General features: G+C 42.0%; 1 protein-coding gene across 4 annotated transcripts in view; it reads left to right on the top strand.

Annotated features, from left to right (window-relative positions):
- The first annotated feature begins 6,767 nt into the window (after positions 1-6,767).
- ARIH2 (ariadne RBR E3 ubiquitin protein ligase 2) overlaps positions 6,768-18,426 on the top strand; it is a 52,013-nt gene continuing 40,354 nt past the window's right edge. The window contains exons 1-3 of one of the 4 annotated variants that reach the window (XM_038566508.1): positions 6,768-6,932; positions 9,863-9,924; positions 12,361-12,703. In XM_038566508.1, coding sequence (XP_038422436.1) covers positions 12,455-12,703 — 249 coding nt within the window. In that variant the 5' untranslated portion in view covers positions 6,768-6,932; positions 9,863-9,924; positions 12,361-12,454. Of the gene's footprint in view, positions 6,933-7,499; positions 7,580-9,862; positions 9,925-12,360; positions 12,704-18,426 lie in introns of those variants that run through there. The other 3 variants (XM_038566506.1, XM_038566509.1, XM_038566507.1) reach the window with 3 other exon arrangements.

The following is an 18,426-nucleotide window of genomic DNA, read 5'->3' as shown; positions in this document are numbered from 1 at the left end:
AAATAAATAAATAAGTGGTAAGAACCATGTAATACTAGTGGTAGGCATGGGTTGTACCACCTGGAATCTTCTTCAAAGAAGGCCTGGCTGCCCAGCTGTGGAACATTGAGCAGTACTCAGTCCTTAGTTTCAGTTAGCTGCCTCCCTCCTAGTCAACCTTCCCAAGACAGGCCACATCAGTGACAGTGCAAGTGTAAAATGTAAAAATGTAGATATGCCTGGCCAGCCTGACCTGGTATAAGATACTCTGATAGGCACTGTTCATTCTGTTACAGGGTTGCAGAGTTGAAGAATGAATCTAGGGGACACAAAAGGGTGAAGTGATAGTTTATTAAGTGAAGGTGAGAACAGAAAGAAAGCTCTAGAAAGCAAGAGGGGTCTCTTCATGGTGGCCAAATGATGTAGTTTTGGAAAGTTGGTGAGGTCTGGAGCCAAGGGCCAAGAAAGAATTCTTGAGATGTTTCTGGTGCAAAAAGGTGGTTTTATTAAAAGCATGGGGACAGGACCTGTGGGCAAAAAGAGCTGCACTGGGGTCATGAATAGTGGCACATTATATACTTTCAAGTTGGGAGTAAGTTAGTATAGTCTCTAAGGAATTTTGGAAGCAAGGTTTCCAGAACTTTGAGGAGGCTAGCTTTTGTTAGGAAAAGGTTAATTATTACTGTCTATTAAAACCTTAGTCATGAGACTCTTCAGATGTCTATCAGTGGGTCATATGCTTGGGGGATTATTACCAACATGTATCTTGCAGGGTAGAGATAAAGCAAGTTTCCAAAGGAATCTTTATATGTTTAAGTAGACTTACAGGATCCTGGGGATTGGGTTTTTGCCCTTAGCAAAGTGTCAACATCCAGGCAGTTGAGTCCCTAGAGGAATGTCACTCTACCTGTTTCAAGGACTTGTCAATGGGTTGTAAAGTGGCAAGGAAATTTAACAACTTTTCTTCTACCTTTGTTTCCCACATCAATTCCAGTGCTGTTGGGTTAGTGGCAGTTTCACTGGGCCTGCAACACAGTTTTTTTTTTTGCCTCTGCCCAATTCTGCTTCCTGCTCCTTCCCTTTACATGTGTCGGTCCCTAAAAAATACCTTGCTTTCCCAACTCCATCTCAGCATTTGTTTCCAGAGAGTCTGACCAACAATAGTAGTATTCAATATCATTCCTTATTGAAAACAAAACAGGGGATCCCTGGATGGCTCAGAGGTTTGGTGCCTGCCTTCAGCCCAGGGTGTGGTCCTGCGGCCCCAGATCGAGTCCTACATCAGGTTCCCTGCGTGGAGCCTGCTTCTCTCTCTGCCTGTGTCTCTGCCTCTCTGTGTGTCTCTCATGAATAGATAGAATCTTAAAAAAAATAAAACAAAAGTGTGTGGGGGTGCCTGCCTGTCTCAGAGGAGTGTGTAGTAACTCTTGCTCTTGGGGTTGTGAGTTCAAGCCCTAAATTGGATGTAGAGATTACTTAAAAACTTGAGGCACCTGGGTAGCACAGTGGTTGAGCGGCTGCCTTTGGCTCAGGTCATGATCCTGAAGTCCTGAAATCAAGCCCCACATCGGGCTCCCTATGGGGAGCCTGTTTCTCCCTCTGACTATGTCTCTGCCTCTCTATGTCTCTCGTGAATAGGTAAATAAATCTTAAAAAAAAAAAAAGGAACATAAAAAAAAAAAAAAAGGAACATAGGGGCATCTGGCTGGCTCAGTCAGAAGTGTGTAACTCTTGATCTCCAGGTTGTGAGTTCAAGCCCCATGTTGGGTGTGGAGTCTACTTAAAATTTTTTTTAGGGCAGCCCCGGTGGCTCAGCGGTTTAGCGCTGCCTTCAGCCCAGGGCCTGATCCGACCCAGGATCGAGTCCCACGTCAGGCTTCCTGAATGGAGCTTGCTTCTCCCTCTGCCTGTGTCTCTCTTTTTTTTTTTTTTTATTTATGATAGTCACAGAGAGAGAGAGAGAGAGAGAGAGGCAGAGGGAGAAGCAGGCTCCATGCACCGGGAGCCCAACATGGGATTCGATCCTGGGTCTCCAGGATCGCGCCCTGGGCCAAAGGCAGGTGCCAAACCGCTGCACCACCCAGGGATCCCTCTGCCTGTGTCTCTGTCTCTCTCTCTCTGTCTCTCATGAATAAATAAATAAAATCTTAAAAAAAAATTTTAAAGCAACTTAGTAACTATATCTTAGCAAAAATGTTTAAAGGTGAAATATTAGAAACTTCCATATATATATATATTTTTTAGAAACTTCCATATTAATGACAGGAACAAAGATGCTTTTGATCATGATTACTGCTCAACATTTTATTGAACATGGTAGCCAAGACAATAAGACCAATAGGAAAGGAGGGAGGGAAAGAAGAATGTAGGAAAAGAAGGAAGGAAGAAAAAAGGAGAGGGAGGGAGATAAGGCAAGGAAACAATAAATGAAAATTTTAAATATTAAAAATTAAGAATCCAAAATATCACAATTTTCAGTGATCCAAATGCTTACTTTGAAAAACGAAGAGAGGGACGCCTGGGTGGCTTAGCGGTTGGGTGTCTGCCTTTGGCTCAGGGTGTGGTCCCAGAGTCCTGGGATCCAGTCCCACACCAGGCTTCCTGCATGGAGCCTGCTTCTCCCTCTGCCTGTGTCTCTGCCTCTCTCTCTCTCTCTGTCTCTCATGAATAAATAAAATCTTAAAAAAAAATGAAAAAATGAAGACAATTGGTTGAAGACCTATTGAAACGAAGAAGCAATTTAAGTAAGGAGACAGACTCAAGAACAATATCCTGAAAGTAATAGCTTTTCAATACATTAACAATAACCAATTAGGGGTGTCTGTGTGCCTCAGTCAAGTTAAGTGTCTGCCTTTGGCTCAGGTCATGATCCCAGGCTCCTGGAATCAAGCCCTGCACTGGGCTCTCTGCTCAGTAGTTCACACAGCTAGGAAGTCACCAAACTGGAATTCTAAACCTGGGCATCTGCCTCCAGACCTTACCCCAATAGGCCTATAAGGCTAAAACCTGTGATTGAAAGCTTTGAAGGATTTTGAACAGAGAATTGACATTTATTTATAAAATAAATTATTTAATTTATTCATGAGAGATACACAGAGAGAGAGAGAGAGAGGCAGAGACACAGGCAAAGGGAAAAGCAGGCTCCCTGCAAGAAGCCCAATGCGGGACTCGATCCCAGACCCCAGGATCACAACCCGAGCCAAAGACAGACACTCAACCGCTGAGCCACCCAGGCGTCCCAAAATCTTCTTTATTTTTTTTATTTTTATTTTTTAAAGATTTTATTTATTTATTCATGATAGTCACACAGAGGGAGACAGAGAGGCAGAGACACAGGCAGAGGGAGAAGCAGGCTCCATGCACCGGGAGCCCGATGTGGGATTCGATCCCGGGTCTCCAGGATCATGCCCCGGGCCAAAGGCAGGCACCAAACCGCTGCGCCACCCAGGGATCCCCCAAAATCTTCTTTAAAAAAAATACTTTTGTGTTCATTTTTACAACTTTAATGTATCAATATATTACTTGTATAATTAAAGGTAAAGATGAAAGCTATAAGGTACATATATGTAATATGTGATCTGACATCTTATGTTTTCCAAAGATGGCCACACCAACATATAACCCATTCCACATGCTTTTCTTACAATGTGGTACAATGTTGGTTTTCCTCTATCAAGGGTGAGGCTTCATTTCCTTCCTTTGAACCTGAGAGAATATTTGTAACTGCTTGGACCAATAAAATGTAGAAGAAAGTAATGTGTGTCGGGATCCCTGGGTGGCGCAGCGGTTTGGTGCCTGCCTTTGACCCAGGGCGCGATCCTGGAGACCCGGGATCGAATCCCACGTCGGGCTCCCGGTGCATGGAGCCTGCTTCTCCCTCTGCCTGTGTCTCTGCCTCTCTCTCTCTCTCTCTCTGTGTGACTATCATATATAAATAAAAATTAAAAAAATAAAAAATAATAAAAAAAAAAGAAAGTAATGTGTGACTTCAAAGGCTAAGTTATAAAGAGATACAGCTTCCACCTGGCTCTATTCCTCTTAAGACACTTGTCCTTGGAACCCAGCTATCACGGGAACCAGACCACATGGAGAGGTCATGTGTCTATGTGTGCTAACAGCTCCAGTTAGGGCCCCAGCTGACAGCCATCAAAACCCACTGGATATATGAGTAAATAATCCTTCCTATGATTCCAGTTCCTATAAGGCCTTCAAGTCTTCCAGCTGAGGCCCCAGACATTGAGATGCTGAGATAAACCATTCCCACTATGGCCTCTCTGGATTCCTGAACCACAGAAATAATAAAACTTTATATATTTTATATGCATATATATTTTGGAAAAGTACTATCATGTGCATTTCATTTTTCTTCTCACTTAAGGGTATATCAATAATACCTTGTTAACAGATGCCTCTTACAGCATCATTGCTAATGGTTTTCTTTATTGTATACTTTACCATATAATTTTTTTTTTTTAAGATTTTATTTATTCATGAGAGACACAGAGAGAGAGAGAGGCAGAGACACAGGCAGAGGGAGAAGCAGGCTCCATGCAGGGAGCCCGATGCGGGACTTGATCCTGGGACTCAAGGATCACGCCCTGGGCTGAAGGCAGGCGCTAAACCGCTGAGCCACCCAGGGATCCCCACTTTACCATATAATTTAACAAACTCTTACTTTTAGACGTTTTGAATGCTGCAAATGTTTCCTATTTGAATCAGCATTCCAAAGCATGTATTTGTATGCATATCCAATTTTTTTCTTTTCTTTTTTTTTAAGATTTTATTTATTTATTCATGAGACAGAGAGAGAAAGAGGCAGAGACACAGGAAGAGGGAGAAGCAGGCTCCATGCAGGGAGCTTGATGTGGGACTCAATCCCGGGACCCTGAGCCAAAGGCAGATATTTAACCACTGAGCCACCTGGGTGTCCCATTGTATGCATATCCTTAAACATTGTGGCTTAATCCTCCATCTCTATTTCCTGGAGAGAAATTCCTACTGGTTAAAAATATCAGCCCAATAAATGTTTATGTAATAGAATAATATTGAAAACAAGGTTGGATCTGTGCCCTTAAGAAACCCACCGTTTGGGCAGCCCGTGGCTCAGCGGTTTAGTGCCGCCTTCAGCCCAGGGCGTGATCCTGGAGACCCGGGATCGAGTCCTACGTCAGGCTCCCTGCATAGAGCCTGCTTCTCCCTCTGCCTGTGTCTCTGCCTCTCTTTCTCTGTGACTCATGAATAAATAAATAAAATATTAAAAAAAAAAAAAAAAGAAAGAAACCCACCTTTTGGGGTGCCTTGGTGGCTCACTTGGCTAAGCATCTAACTCTTGATTTTGACTCAGGTCATGTATCAGGGTTGCATGATTGAGCCTCCAACCAGTGTGGAGCCTGCTTAAAATTCTTTGTCTCCCTCTCTAAAACAAACACCTTTAGCAGGGGAAAGACAGGTGAACAAATAAGGACATGTAGGATTCCAATATATCGTATGTACATCGATGTGCTTGACAAGAACAAATTCTCTATTTTGCAAATGTAATAATGCTACAGAAAGACTGTTTCCTTTTATTTGCTGGAGAGTGTTTATTACTGGTAACCCAAAATGAGAGCTTATAATTGAGATTTCATTTGCAGAAAATATATTTTAGGTCCTTTGTGAGTATAATTTAAAGGAATGTTTTGTCAAAACAAGTGAAGTAAACACATTGGAGTTTAGTCGACTTTTATGTTGCTAACATAGATAAAACTCATAATCCTACAATTGTAAGTCATTGCTATTAATTTTCACTCCCAATTAATTTGGGCTTTCTGGTATTTGTTTCTTTTTTTGGGGGGGGGAAGCTTTCTAGTATTTGCATTTTATTTAGGTACATGGTCTTAAACTGGAAGCTGAAAACCATGTATTAAATACACGAATACACACAAGAAGCAAGAACGAAGAGAGCTTCTTACACATAAATATCTTGAATATCAGTATATACACGACTTGTGTATGGGTGGAAATAATTTGGGTTATGTAAAGACATGCACAGCCAGGATCCTCCCTAGGACCACCGGCTTCACCTGCATTTCCACTTGTGCAGCAGCAACTGGAGTGAGCCTCAGTGGCTCTTTCTATCCACAATCCTTGGCAACAGTCCCTTAGACGTAACTGGCAGTCAGAATGGCACATACTTCCTCAACTGTCTGAAGAAACGATGAGCAAGGCAAATGCGGAGTTTTAGAAACAAAATCACGATTCATTTATGTACGATGAATGGGAAGCTGGATAACTGAGTGGGCCAGGCCCCCGGGAGTCGAGGGAAAGCCCGGCGTGGTGTCTGCGGCTTGGGGGCCACCAGGCGGTGGCTTGAGTGTGTGTTAGGCAGAAATTCCCGGCCCGGCGCGCTGACCTTAAACCCCAGTCCTCCTTCCACCAGATAGCGACCGGGAAACAACAATCCTGTACCATTCTACGAACGTTAGTATGTCTTCTATGTGCACTACACTCGAATACAAACGGTGGAGAGAGCAGTCCGTCAAGAAAGGCGCTGGTTAAAAGGATCCCGGCGGGCGGCGAGAGTAGGCGAAAGCCGGAAGAGTTCCCTTGACCATTCTCTAATAAGCCGACTCCTCTCCCCTGCTGCCTCCCGCAGTCGTGGGCGCCGGCGGTGCCCGGGTCACACTCGAGATCGGAGCGCTGGGCTCCAATGAAGCGTTGGCCAAGGGACGGTACCATCCGGCAACAGTCGCGACCCTAGCGACCGCGGGTCGACCCCAGACCGGAAGTGACGCAGCCCGCACCGAGCACTTCCGGAGCTGCGGAGACTGCTCCGCGGGAGGAAGGAGCGCGGGCCTTGACCGGCGTCGGCCCGTCGCCTCCGCCGCCGCCTCTGCGCCTGTGTCCGGTTCCTCTGCCCCGGCCCGACCCGGTCTGGCTCGCCCGGGCTCAGCGGCCACGGGCTCCGGCTCCCGGTAAGTGTGCGGCGCGGGTCGCGGCCTTGTTTACCCCGGCAGGCCGGGGAGGGGGGGTGGGCTCTCCCCGCGCCTCCCTAGACCGACCGGGGCTCCGCCTTCGTCGCCGCCCGCGAGGCCCCGGTGCCCCTGGCCGCCGGTTCCCAGTCTCAGCGCCCAGCACCGCCCGTGGAGGGGGTGGCTCAAGGCTGCGACCCGGGCGGGCGCGCGCCTGGCGTCTGTTTCCTCCTCCTGCAGTCTTTCCAGCTCCCAGAGAGGTCGGAGGCCAGTGCCTCTGACCGACTGGCGCTGGCGCATCTGGGCCCTCCCCGCCGGGCGCGCCAGGGATACGCGCCGCCTCCGGGGCTCCCCACTCTAGTCTTCATTCCGAGCCCTCGCAGTGCCACCCGTGCAGTTGGTTAACGCTCGCCTGCGAAGGGTGCCCCTGCGCGTGGGCTCCGTGTCCTCGCGGCTGCCCCTGCGCCTCGGTAGAAACGTGCGGCGTGCGGCCCAGGAGCGGCGGCGCCTCTGCCGTGTCGCCGGACGCTGCTGTGCTAGCCGTAGGAGAGACAGCGGTGTTGGCGGATGACTTCACCTCTGTACTGACTGTTGCTCTGTCCTGTAGAACTTTATGCCACAATGGACATATTCTATACTTCTGTTCTTAAGTAGGTAGCCACTAGCCACACATGTCTACTGAGCATTTTGACTTTTGGCTAGTGCGACTGAAAAAAACAAATTTTAGGTGTTTGTTTCATTTTTAAATTAAAATAGCCACATGGGGCTAGTGGCTACTGTATTAGGCAGGATAGTATAGTGTGTATGGTTTTGAAACTAAGTTACTGGTTCCTATTTTAAAAGTGTTAAGTAGTTTTCTTCGGAGATGTAGCCTTGATAAATGACCATTCAGAGCCAAATATTATGTCTAGAGTAAACATCTTCAGACTCGCCAAAGAGTGTTTTGTTCTCGTCAACTTTAAACTGAGAGAGAAGTCTTTAGTTTGGATCCTTTAGGCCAGGGAGGGTGTCACGCCTCCTGAACACGTGACTTTGGCTCTGGGGGAAAAGTAATTTCCATTATTCCTTTTCTGTCTGGGGTAGAGGGATAATATTTAACATCCAAAAGAAACCAAGGCGGTGCCATCAGTTCTGTTTATAAGGCAATAACATTCTGACCCCTTTGAGCAATGTCAGCACTCTTTTGAGTAGAATTAGGGATATTTAACTTTGAAAAGATTAAAAATTAAGTTTTTATTTAAATATGGACCTAGAATACCCACAAAGTGTGAAATGACTTTCTCGTTTTTGGAGAGGAGTCTGAAGTTCTCCCCTGCTTCTTGAATATTTAGTGGGTGAGAAGCCTCTAAACTCAGATCCTGGGGAGAAATCCAGAGAAAGTGGCAAGCATGGTCTTTTGTTTCTTGTGATTCTGGAGGCATCTTTGTGGATAGTATTAAGTTCTCTGGAAGGGTGGTGCAGAGTTATGAATCCCCAAAACCAGTGGATCTGTTGGAAGTATGGACTCTGAGTAATACTGGTTGCTGGCAAGTTACTTAACCTTTTTGAACTGTAGCTTCATTCCTAAGAAGGAGATGATAGCCACTTTGTGAAGATTTAATGAGAATGAGTCAGACCTGAAATTGGCTCTCATTAAATGAGAACTAATATTGGTAGTAAAATATTGTAGATGGGAGCAATATTTAAAAAGTTTATTTGTCCAATAAGCAGTATCTTAAATAAAAATACAGGTAAAAGAAAAAGGAGTTAAAAAAATCAGTTCTCTAATATTTTAGAAATAATCTTCCGTAATCATTGTTTGGACTTTGATTTTCATTAAATTTATATTTACCAGTCTATGTTTGAAGTTTTTTTTTTTTTTTTTTTTTGGAAGTTATAAGTTCTGATTTTCCACGAAATCTTAAAGGATAAACAAATAGAGGGCAGCCCCGGTGGCTCAGCAGTTTAGCGCCGCCTTTGACCGGGGATGTGATCCTGGAGACCTGGGATAGAGTCTCGCATCCGGCTCCCTACATGGAGCCTGCTTCTCCCTCTGCCTGTGTCTCTGCCCCTCTCTCTCTGTGTCTCTCATGAATAAATAAATAAAATCTTAAAAAAGAAAAAAAGAAATAGACATAAGATTTCTAATTGAGTAAGCAAGTAGTATTTATTCAGTCTTGGATAGTGGGATTTGTATCTCCGAGCAGGTCAAATGGCCTTTGAACATGTCAGAAGAGGTGGCAGATGGGTGTTAATATTGCCTAGTGGGCATCCTATTGGGAACATTTTTTATTTCAAAATAACTTTTTCGTGAGTAAGGTGAGATATGAAACATTCTGTGTTAGATTACTACCATGGAAATGACTTTATACTAAAAATCTCACTTTAAGTCTGTTGCAATTTAGTTTGTCCACTTGTATGTAACATTTAGGATTGAAATTGGGATTGTAGGGCAGCCGGGTGGCTCAGCGGTTTAGCGCCATCTTCAGTCCAGGGCGTGATCCTGGAGTCCTGGGATCAGGCTTCCTGCATGGGGCCTGTTTCTCCCTCTGCCTGTGTCTCTGCCTCTCTCTCTCTCTGTGTCTCTCATGAATAAGTAAATAAAATCTTTAAAAAAAAAAAAAAGAAATTGTGATGGTAATTTAGGGAATCTGAACAATAGGAGAAATAAGGTAGTGGGTTTTCAAACTGAGGGAGGGAATTGGGTATCTATTTACATCACTAGTATTCCAGGTTAAATTATTATTGGCTGTTTACTTTGATGCTTTCTTTATTAGAAGGTTGTGTAACTCTTTTCATTATAATGACATATGTGTTTCTGTGGGATTTATAAGAAAATAATTTCATAGTTACTTTGGCCCCTTGCTGCTTATTCTTTTACATGTCTTTGCTTTTTAAAAAATAAATTTGCAAAACCAGGGTACTATAAATAGAATTTTCTCTTTTCATTTTAGATGGAAATTATGTGACATAGAATATTTGGGGTGACATCTGGAAAGATCTTCAAGCATTACAGGTATTTTTATTTTAAAGATTAACTTTTTCTTCTAAAGGAGAAGTACCGTACTTCATTTGTAATTAGTTGGTTCTACCATATAAGACAATTCGTTAAAAGTCAAATTGCAAAATTATATTACTGCTGTCTCATTAATATGATTTTTTTTAAAACTGAGTACTTATGGTTAGCATGTCAAACTTAGATTCACTGATATTTTTATAATATTAAAACGTGGCTCCAGGGATCCCTGGGTGGCGCAGCGGTTTGGCGCCTGCCTTTGGCCCAGGGCGCAATCCTGGAGACCTGGGATCGAATCCCATGTCGGGCTCCCGGTGCATGGAGCCTGCTTCTCCCTCTGCCTGTGTCTCTGCCTCTCTCTCTCTCTCTGTGTGACTATCATAAATAAATTTAAAAAAATTTAAAAAATAAAAAGTAAAAAAAATTTAAAAAATTAAAAAAAAATGTGGCTCTGTAGTACTTTGGACTGGTTACATGTTCAGCACACTTGGGATTTTTTTACACATTTATTTTAATGTATTTAATTTTTATTTTTTGTCTTAATTATGTTTTTTTTTTTTTTTTTGACAGATTCTTTTTTTCTTTAAGATTATTTTATTGGGACACCTGGGTGGGTCAGCAGTTGGGCACCTGCCTTTGGCTCAGGTTGTGATCTCGGGATCCGGGATCGAGTCCTGCATCGGGCTCCCTGCGAGGAGCTTGCTTCTCCCTCTGTCTCTGCCTCTCTTCTCAGTCTGTGTCTCTCATGAATAAATAAATAAATATTTTTTTTTAAGATTTTATTTATTTATTTGTAGAGACAGAGAGAGAGAGAGGCAGAGACACAGGCAGAGGGAAAAGCAGGCTCCATGCAGGGAGCCCGACGTGGGACTCGATCCCAGGACTCCCGGATCATGCCCTGGACTGAAGGTGGCGCTAAACCACTGAGCCACCCGGGCTGTCCTAAATAAATCTTTTAAAAAACGATTATTTTATTTATTTTAGAGAGAGAAAGTGCGCATGGTGAGAGCCCGTGGAGGGGCAGAGGGAGAGGGAGAGAATCTCAGGCAGACTCCCTGCTGATCTCACTGTCCTGAGATCTTCACCTGAACTGAAGTCAAGTGTTGGACACTTAACCTACTCAGCCACCCAGGCACTCCCTTGAGAGATTATCTATTTCAAATAGACTTTATATATACTTTTATATTTAATCTAGATTTGGCTATGAAAGTTAGTTATATACCATCCAATACAGCTGCTCTTGCATTTTAAAGTTCTATTAGCTTTTAGATTGATTTATTTATTAGCTTTTAGATTTTAAAAATTTATTAATAGAGAGCATGCACACAACTGGGGGAGGGGCAGAGGGAGAGGGAGAAGCAGGCTCCCCACTGAGCAGGAACCTAACTTGGGGCTCAATCCCAAGGCCTGAGATTGTGACCTGAGCCAGAGGCAGCTGTTTAACTAGTTTTTAGATTTAGATCACTACTTAAGGGGCACCTGAGTGGCTGTGGTTGAGCATCTGCCTTCAGCTCAGATCATGATCCTGGGGTCCTGGGATCGAGTCTCACATCAGGCTCTCCACAGGGAGCCTGTTTCTTCCTCTGCCTATGTCTCTGCCTCTCTCTGTGTCTCTCAGGAATAAATACAATCTTTAAAAAAAAAATCACTAAATACTGTTTTTTACAGATGATCTTGAACTATAGTACTTGTGCAGAAAAGTTAATGGCTATTTACCACAATCTCTGTATATCTATAGTTTTCCTTCACTATTGGATCAATTTCTTTGCATCAAAGTACCGTTTTTAAAGGATCAGTAAAATCCTTTAAAACTGGAAAAAAAAAAAAAACCTGAAAAATCACTTAACTTTGCAGACTAGAGGAGGATGTTGAAAAGCTTTGTAGCTTTTATGTTTTCTTTACTCACCATGTACCTGTTTTCTAGATATCTGAGAGTGATATTTGTGAAAGAGTGGTGTTCTTTTCATGGACATTGTAGTGGGAAGGAACTGTGTCATTTGTATACTGTCTGTGTCATTACTTAGTAGGGCATAATTAGCAAAGAGATTTTAAATTTTGGTAGCTTGGCCTTTAGGTTTCTTCCCCTGTGGGCCTCCAACTGTGGGGATGTGCCTCTTTCTTAAGGATTCCTGCAGGAAGGATAAGTCAGTGGGAATTTGACCCCTTGACATAGAGCAGACAGCCTTCCTGACTCTTTCATGCCAGGCCCTTCATGTGAAATTACCATTATTAGCTGCTTCTGCCCCTCAAGGAGAGAGTTTCTTTAGATAAGCCTGGGTAGGGAGATGATGGTGACATTTCCTATATGGGACTAGAGTTGGCATAGGCCATAATGGGGGTAGGACCAGGCTATGCTATTTTATTCTTGAGTGGTTACTGTTATAATTTCTCATAGTGAAAGTAAGTAACACTAATTTTTTTCTTTTCCTTCCTTAGAAGACAAAAAACACTAATGCATTTGAGAAAGTGGTAAAGTTTGGGGGGAGGGAAAAAACTGCTTTCCTGATCTGCAACTTGGCTGGATGCTAAGATGTCTGTGGACATGAATAGCCAGGGGTCTGACAGCAATGAAGAGGACTATGACCCAAATTGTGAGGAGGAAGAAGAGGATGAGGACCCAGGGGACATAGAGGACTATTACGTGGGAGTAGCCAGTGATGTGGAGCAGCAGGGGGCCGATGCCTTTGATCCTGAGGAGTACCAGTTCACCTGCTTGACCTACAAGGAGTCCGAGGGTGCCCTCAATGAGCACATGACCAGCTTAGCCTCTGTCCTAAAGGTGAGCAGTGTTGTCAATTTCAAGTGTAATTTACCCTAATTAAATCTAAATATGAGCTGTTGCTAACTGATGTCTCCTCCACATTGATTGATTGAATGGCACTGTAAGTGAAACCAAATTTAGGTATATGTTGGATTGGTTGGACACATTTAATGCTTTACCTTGTTTTCTAAAATATGCATATTTAAGACCCTCAAATTCCTAACCATTAAGGATTAGAAAGGAAGAATGGAATAGATTCAGGATAGATTGGAAGTACACTGAAGCAGAATTATGTAGGTTAACACTGGTTTCAGAAAGTGAGTCTTATGAAACTTTATGAGATAAGATATAATTAGCCTCAGAATCACCATCCTGTACACAACTATGTGTGAGTTTCTGGCAGATGTCTTGAGAGGTGCCCAGGGTGTGCCCTGAATAATCGGTGCCTCTGGTCTGATTGAACTCCGTTGTTTCATGTGCTAATGTCTAATGTTGAAAGAGATTTTAGCTTGTATCTCCTTGATTTTGGGGGTGTTCTATGGAAATTTTAAAGAGTTGTTTATTCCTGCAAAAGTCTTATTTTTAACAATTAAGCTAGCATGTTTTTCATTCTTGCACTTCAGGCCGGTTATTGTCTTCACCATGTATGTTTCGTGCTATGCAATATTAGACTAGTACATAGTATACTCACATAAAACATTGTGTACTATGAATATTTTTATGGGCATTTAGACAATATCCCAGCATGTTTCTTTCTCTTCTGCTGTTGGCCATTATGTGAAAGTGGGGCCATTTCTCTTATTTCACTGTTTTCACTGCCCTTTCTTCAGGAACTGTTATATTGATCTTGTTAATCTGTTTAAAGTGAAGGTCAAGGACACTTTGGCATGATTTAATCCACATAATTTTCTTGTTATTTAAATGAAAGTAACTAAGGTGTGTTGTGTGTGATTTCTATAAAAGCTGCTTTATCTACTATTATCTACTATTTTATCTATTTTAGGGATCTCCCCCACCCCATCCCCCCACCCCCCCATAGTCAGCAAAGATTCACTAATACCTTGGATTTAGATACTCAGGGCTTTATTAGCAGCTATTGGGAAGTTAAAATATACAGCTTTTTTTGTGATTTGCTCCTGGAAGTATTGCAGACTTCCTCTCCTTGTGTTCAGCAAAAAATTGAAGAACGGAGACCCATTGGAACCTCTGGATTTGGGATTTCCACACTATAGCTTTAGCAAAGCTACTAGGACCTCTGTTTCTAGAGGTCATTTCCCTGATAGAAAAGGCATCAGATCTCTTCCTCACAAACACCTTTTTATCTGGTCAGCTAGTTTCTTTTGCTTTAACTGTATTGTCAGGTCATACACAGTGTTGGTATTTATTTGTTTGCTTATTTATTTATAGTGTTGGTATTTAAAATTAGAAAAGGTATCATCAGGTGTGTGGCTATATGCTGGACAGTATCAGTTGACTAAGTTCATCAGATGTTCTCATCTATGCATAAGAATTATGTTTGTCGGGGATCCCTGGGTGGCTCAGTGGCTTGGCGCCTGCCTTTGGCCCAGGGCACGATCCTGGAGTCCCGGGATCGAGTCCTGCATCGGGCTCCCGGCATGGAGCCTGCTTCTCCCTCTGCCTGTGTCTCTGCCTCTCTCTCTCTCTCTCTCTCTCTCTCTCTCTCATAAATAAATAAATAAATCTTAAAAAAAAAAAAAAAAAAAAGAATTGTGTTTGTCAGGCCCTCTGTGCCTACTTTCCTACCCTGTAAGAGACGATTGAGGAGCCCAGAAACCTATCCTCATTTTTTTAAAATTGTGGTAAAATACATGTAACATAACATTTACCATTTTACATTCTTCCTTATTATTAAGCTAATTCAGGGTCAGCCCTCTGAAAAGTCTTTTGCTGCCTCACTTTTTATCCCCTCAGGGCTCCTTCAGAGTCTAGCTTGTACTTTTCCCCCAAGTAAGCTTTCTTGAGACCCTGCAACACAGTGGTTGTACCCTCCTTTGTTCTCAGTGCCTGAACATTACAACTCATGTATATTAGAGCACATACTGCAGTCTTTGAACAGCTTTATGTTTTACCTTTTTGTGTATTTTTGCATGATCTCTCCAACTAGATTGTCACTTCATGGAGGGCACAAACTGCTTTATACATTTTCTTCCCCATCATTCCTGTCACAGTGTTTCCTCCTTAATAGTGTTGAATAATTTCATGGATACCATGAATTTTGTCAGCTGTTGATAACAATAGCTGATGCTGTTGGTGTGAGTCAGATTCGTACCTCTGCTGTACATCTCTGCTGTCATGAAAAGGCATTGTTCTGACCGTCAAGAGCATGAAAAGAAGGAGCAAAAAGAACTTGGTATAGAGATGAAGAAATAAAAAGAAAGTTGAAACACAAGGAAAGGATTAAAGAGAAAAATGGGGCAAAGGGGGGGAAAATAGTCCATGAAAATTTAGATCACAGTAAAAGATTTTTCCCCCTCCCTAGACCTCACTGAGAAGCATGCTAATAACCATTTTCTTTCTGGGGCTGGGCAGCAAGGGTCCTGGCTCTTTTGGTGGCTTGGCTGCACATAAAGGGACTCAGTGATATTTTAAGTAGTTCAGGAAGAGACTAGACAAAAATAGCCTGGTTGAGAGTAAAAGAGAGGGATCACATACAATCTTCCTTTTTCAGTCTGGATAAAAACTAATGTTTTTATTTTTGTAATTAATATCTTATGGGACGGGAGGGCTGCATTTATAGAATGGTGTTTATTGGTGCTTTGGCTCTTCTAGCTCCCCTGTTGCATGTGTATCTGAGAGTGGAGATTAATGGTGATCATTCAGATTACTACTGATGTCCCCTATTGGTCATGGTGCTGTTTGTACAATTCTGCGACATATTGAAATATTTAATTCTTTCATATGATTTAGGTGTTATTTGGCTGGTAGAAAATATGACATGTTTGTGGTTTAAAATTATAGCCATATGAACAGTTGTTTATGAATGGAAGCTAAGTTTGAGGACTGGCTCGACTTTTTCACTGATAGTCATGTCTGTTTTATTTGTTTTGGTTGTGTGTTGGCAGTTGCCCATGGATGAGCTGTTGTCCAGCATAAAATTGACCCTTTTATTGCCTTTTGAGATTTGATATCTCTTAAATATTAAAATTCCAATTGGGCACTGGGTTTTTGGTTTAGTGAAGGCCCTTGGTGTCAGGGTAACTTCCTATATGTGTTGTGAGACAAATCCCATGAATTAGATCATTAATTGAGAAAGGAGACTGCCCAGGAAATCAGATTAAGGGCTAAGAACAGACAACAGAGAAAATGCTTATCTGGTATTGTGAGGAAACTACTGGTTTTCAAATATGGCAAAACGGAAGCATTGTTTTTAGAATGAACTATCATCTTACACAGATAGAATACAATTGACCCTTGAACAATGGTGGGGATTAGGGGTGCCAACCCCACACTGCCAAGAATCCATTTATAACTTTCTTGACTCCTCCAAAACTTTTTTTTTTTTTTTTAAGATTTTATTTATTTACTCGTGAGAGAGAGAGAGAAGAGAGGCAGAGGGAGAGAGACACAGGCAGAGGGAGAAACAAGCTCCATGCAGGTAGCCCAGTGTGGGACTCCATCCTGGGTCTCCAAGATCACACCCTGGACTCAGGGCGGTGCTAAACCGCTGAGCCACCTGGGCTGCCCTCCCCCAAAACTTAATACTAGTAGTTTACTGTTGATTGGAAGCCTTACCAATAGCAGAAACAGTCAATTAACACATGTTCTGTATGTTAGATGTATTATATACTGGATTCTTACAATAAAATAAGATGATGAAAAGAAAATGTTAAAATCATAAGGAAAAGACATTTACGGTATTACATTGTAAAAGATTTGTACGTAAGTGGCTCTGTGCAGTTTAAACCCATGTTGTTCAAGTATCAACTGTAGTCATTAGAGGTTAGATGATTGCCAGGTGAGATATGATGTTATAGAAGGGGGAAAAAATCTCTGACAAATATTTTGTAGTGATTATGTATGTCTTAAGGAAAGTCTTTAAGGAAAACAAAGTTCTCTTTTTAAAACACTTTATTTTTATATGAAACTCACACAAAGATTATTTGAGTGTTATTGTTATAGATCTAAGTTATAGATGAGATAGGCCTTTTCTAGTAATAACAGCCATTTTTATTGCAAAATGTGCAGTAGTTAGTCAAGAAGAATTTTGGCTTCAGTGAATCCTATTAGTACTATTCTATGAAACTCCTGAGGCATTTGCTATCAGACTGCTCAGAAAGGGATCAGCCTCAGGCTGGCTTTTATTTATGATGGGCCAGAGGAGTCTCCCACAGGCTTTGCTCCTCCTGTCAGCAACACGTTAGGATGTGGGCAGGAGAGGAGTGTGGTTCAGGACTCTACCCAAATGCATAAGAAAGAAGAAATAATTCCACTTTAGGCTAGATCTGGTCTAATGGGACAAAAGTGAGCTATCAGCTCTGTGTTATGGGAGAACCTTGAGGTGGAGTGGAAGGGCAGTGAATCCAAGCCCAATGGGTCAGTAAGCCGTGGAGGCAGACAAGTTACCTTCTAAGCTAGAGTGGGAGACTAAGAGTACAGGCTAAAGGGAGTAAAATGTGGAAGATTGTGAATGCAACCTGAGGTCTCTTTACTACTGGAGGAAAGGAACAGATTTCTTTAAACTTCTTCAGTGCTGAATTGCAGTGTTCACTTCTTAAGCCTGGGTGTTCCTCAGATGGGATTGGAGAAATAAGCTGGTTATAATGAGCACTTTTACTACAATTCTTGCTTTATGAATTGCTGTGTTAACTACAGTAGAGCTGGGAAAATGTTACGTAGAATACTTTATTTTGCCACTCCCTTGCTTGAATTTATTTTAAATCTAGTGTTTGATATTCAGCAAAATGTGGCTGGAAAATCTCTTTTATGACTCTTCTTCGGTGGATCATTTTTCCTCTTTGTGGATGAAGCATAATTAGTTTTCAGGGCTTCTGACTTGAAGTATGGAAGTCTTTATAGTCTCATGATCAAAACAGTCTTGTTTCTATGCATTTGTTACTGGTAACGTGAGTAATTGATGTTCTTCACGGAATACCTTATACTTAGTCTTTCGTTTAAGTGGCACCAAGTTTCTATATAATATCTGGAAAGCATTTTAATTTTACTTACTAAATCAACTTTTTTGTATTTTGATATAGTGGGATTTTAGACCTTTTTATTTGCATATTTGTTAATGGCAATTATTATTTTTTTTTTATTACTATCAATGGGAAAGTATCCTCAAGTTGGGCCTGGTAGTGTTTGTGTGCTGAGCAGCCATCTGATTTCTATTTTTATGACCTGATGTCAGGTTTCTTTGCATGCCTGTATCTCAGTAGAATCTAGATTAAATTCCTGTGTTTGAAATAGTTGGTTGTTAGTGGGTGTGTTGACATAATTCATGATGCTTTAGTTTGGAAATCTGATGTTTGTTTTACTATGTACAAATTTATTTTTTAAAGGGAGATGAAGAATGTCCAGAGTGACATTGAGAATTGCCTAAGTACAACTAGTGTTCCAGTTGTCCCTATCTTGCCAATTTAGAAAGGTTATTGTCATCTTTGACTGTGTGCTCACTGAACACCTGGCACCACACACAACATGTTTATGGCCTTCCAGAAAAGAAGCTCTTCATCAGATTGAAGGCCAGCATTCATTCTAGTCTTTTTCTTTTGCTTTCACAC

Source organism: Canis lupus, chromosome 20 (assembly GCF_011100685.1).
Source record: "Canis lupus familiaris isolate Mischka breed German Shepherd chromosome 20, alternate assembly UU_Cfam_GSD_1.0, whole genome shotgun sequence".
Taxonomy (NCBI): domain Eukaryota; kingdom Metazoa; phylum Chordata; class Mammalia; order Carnivora; family Canidae; genus Canis; species Canis lupus.
Note: the sequence above shows the minus strand (reverse complement) of the source record. Positions and strands in the feature narration are given on the sequence as shown.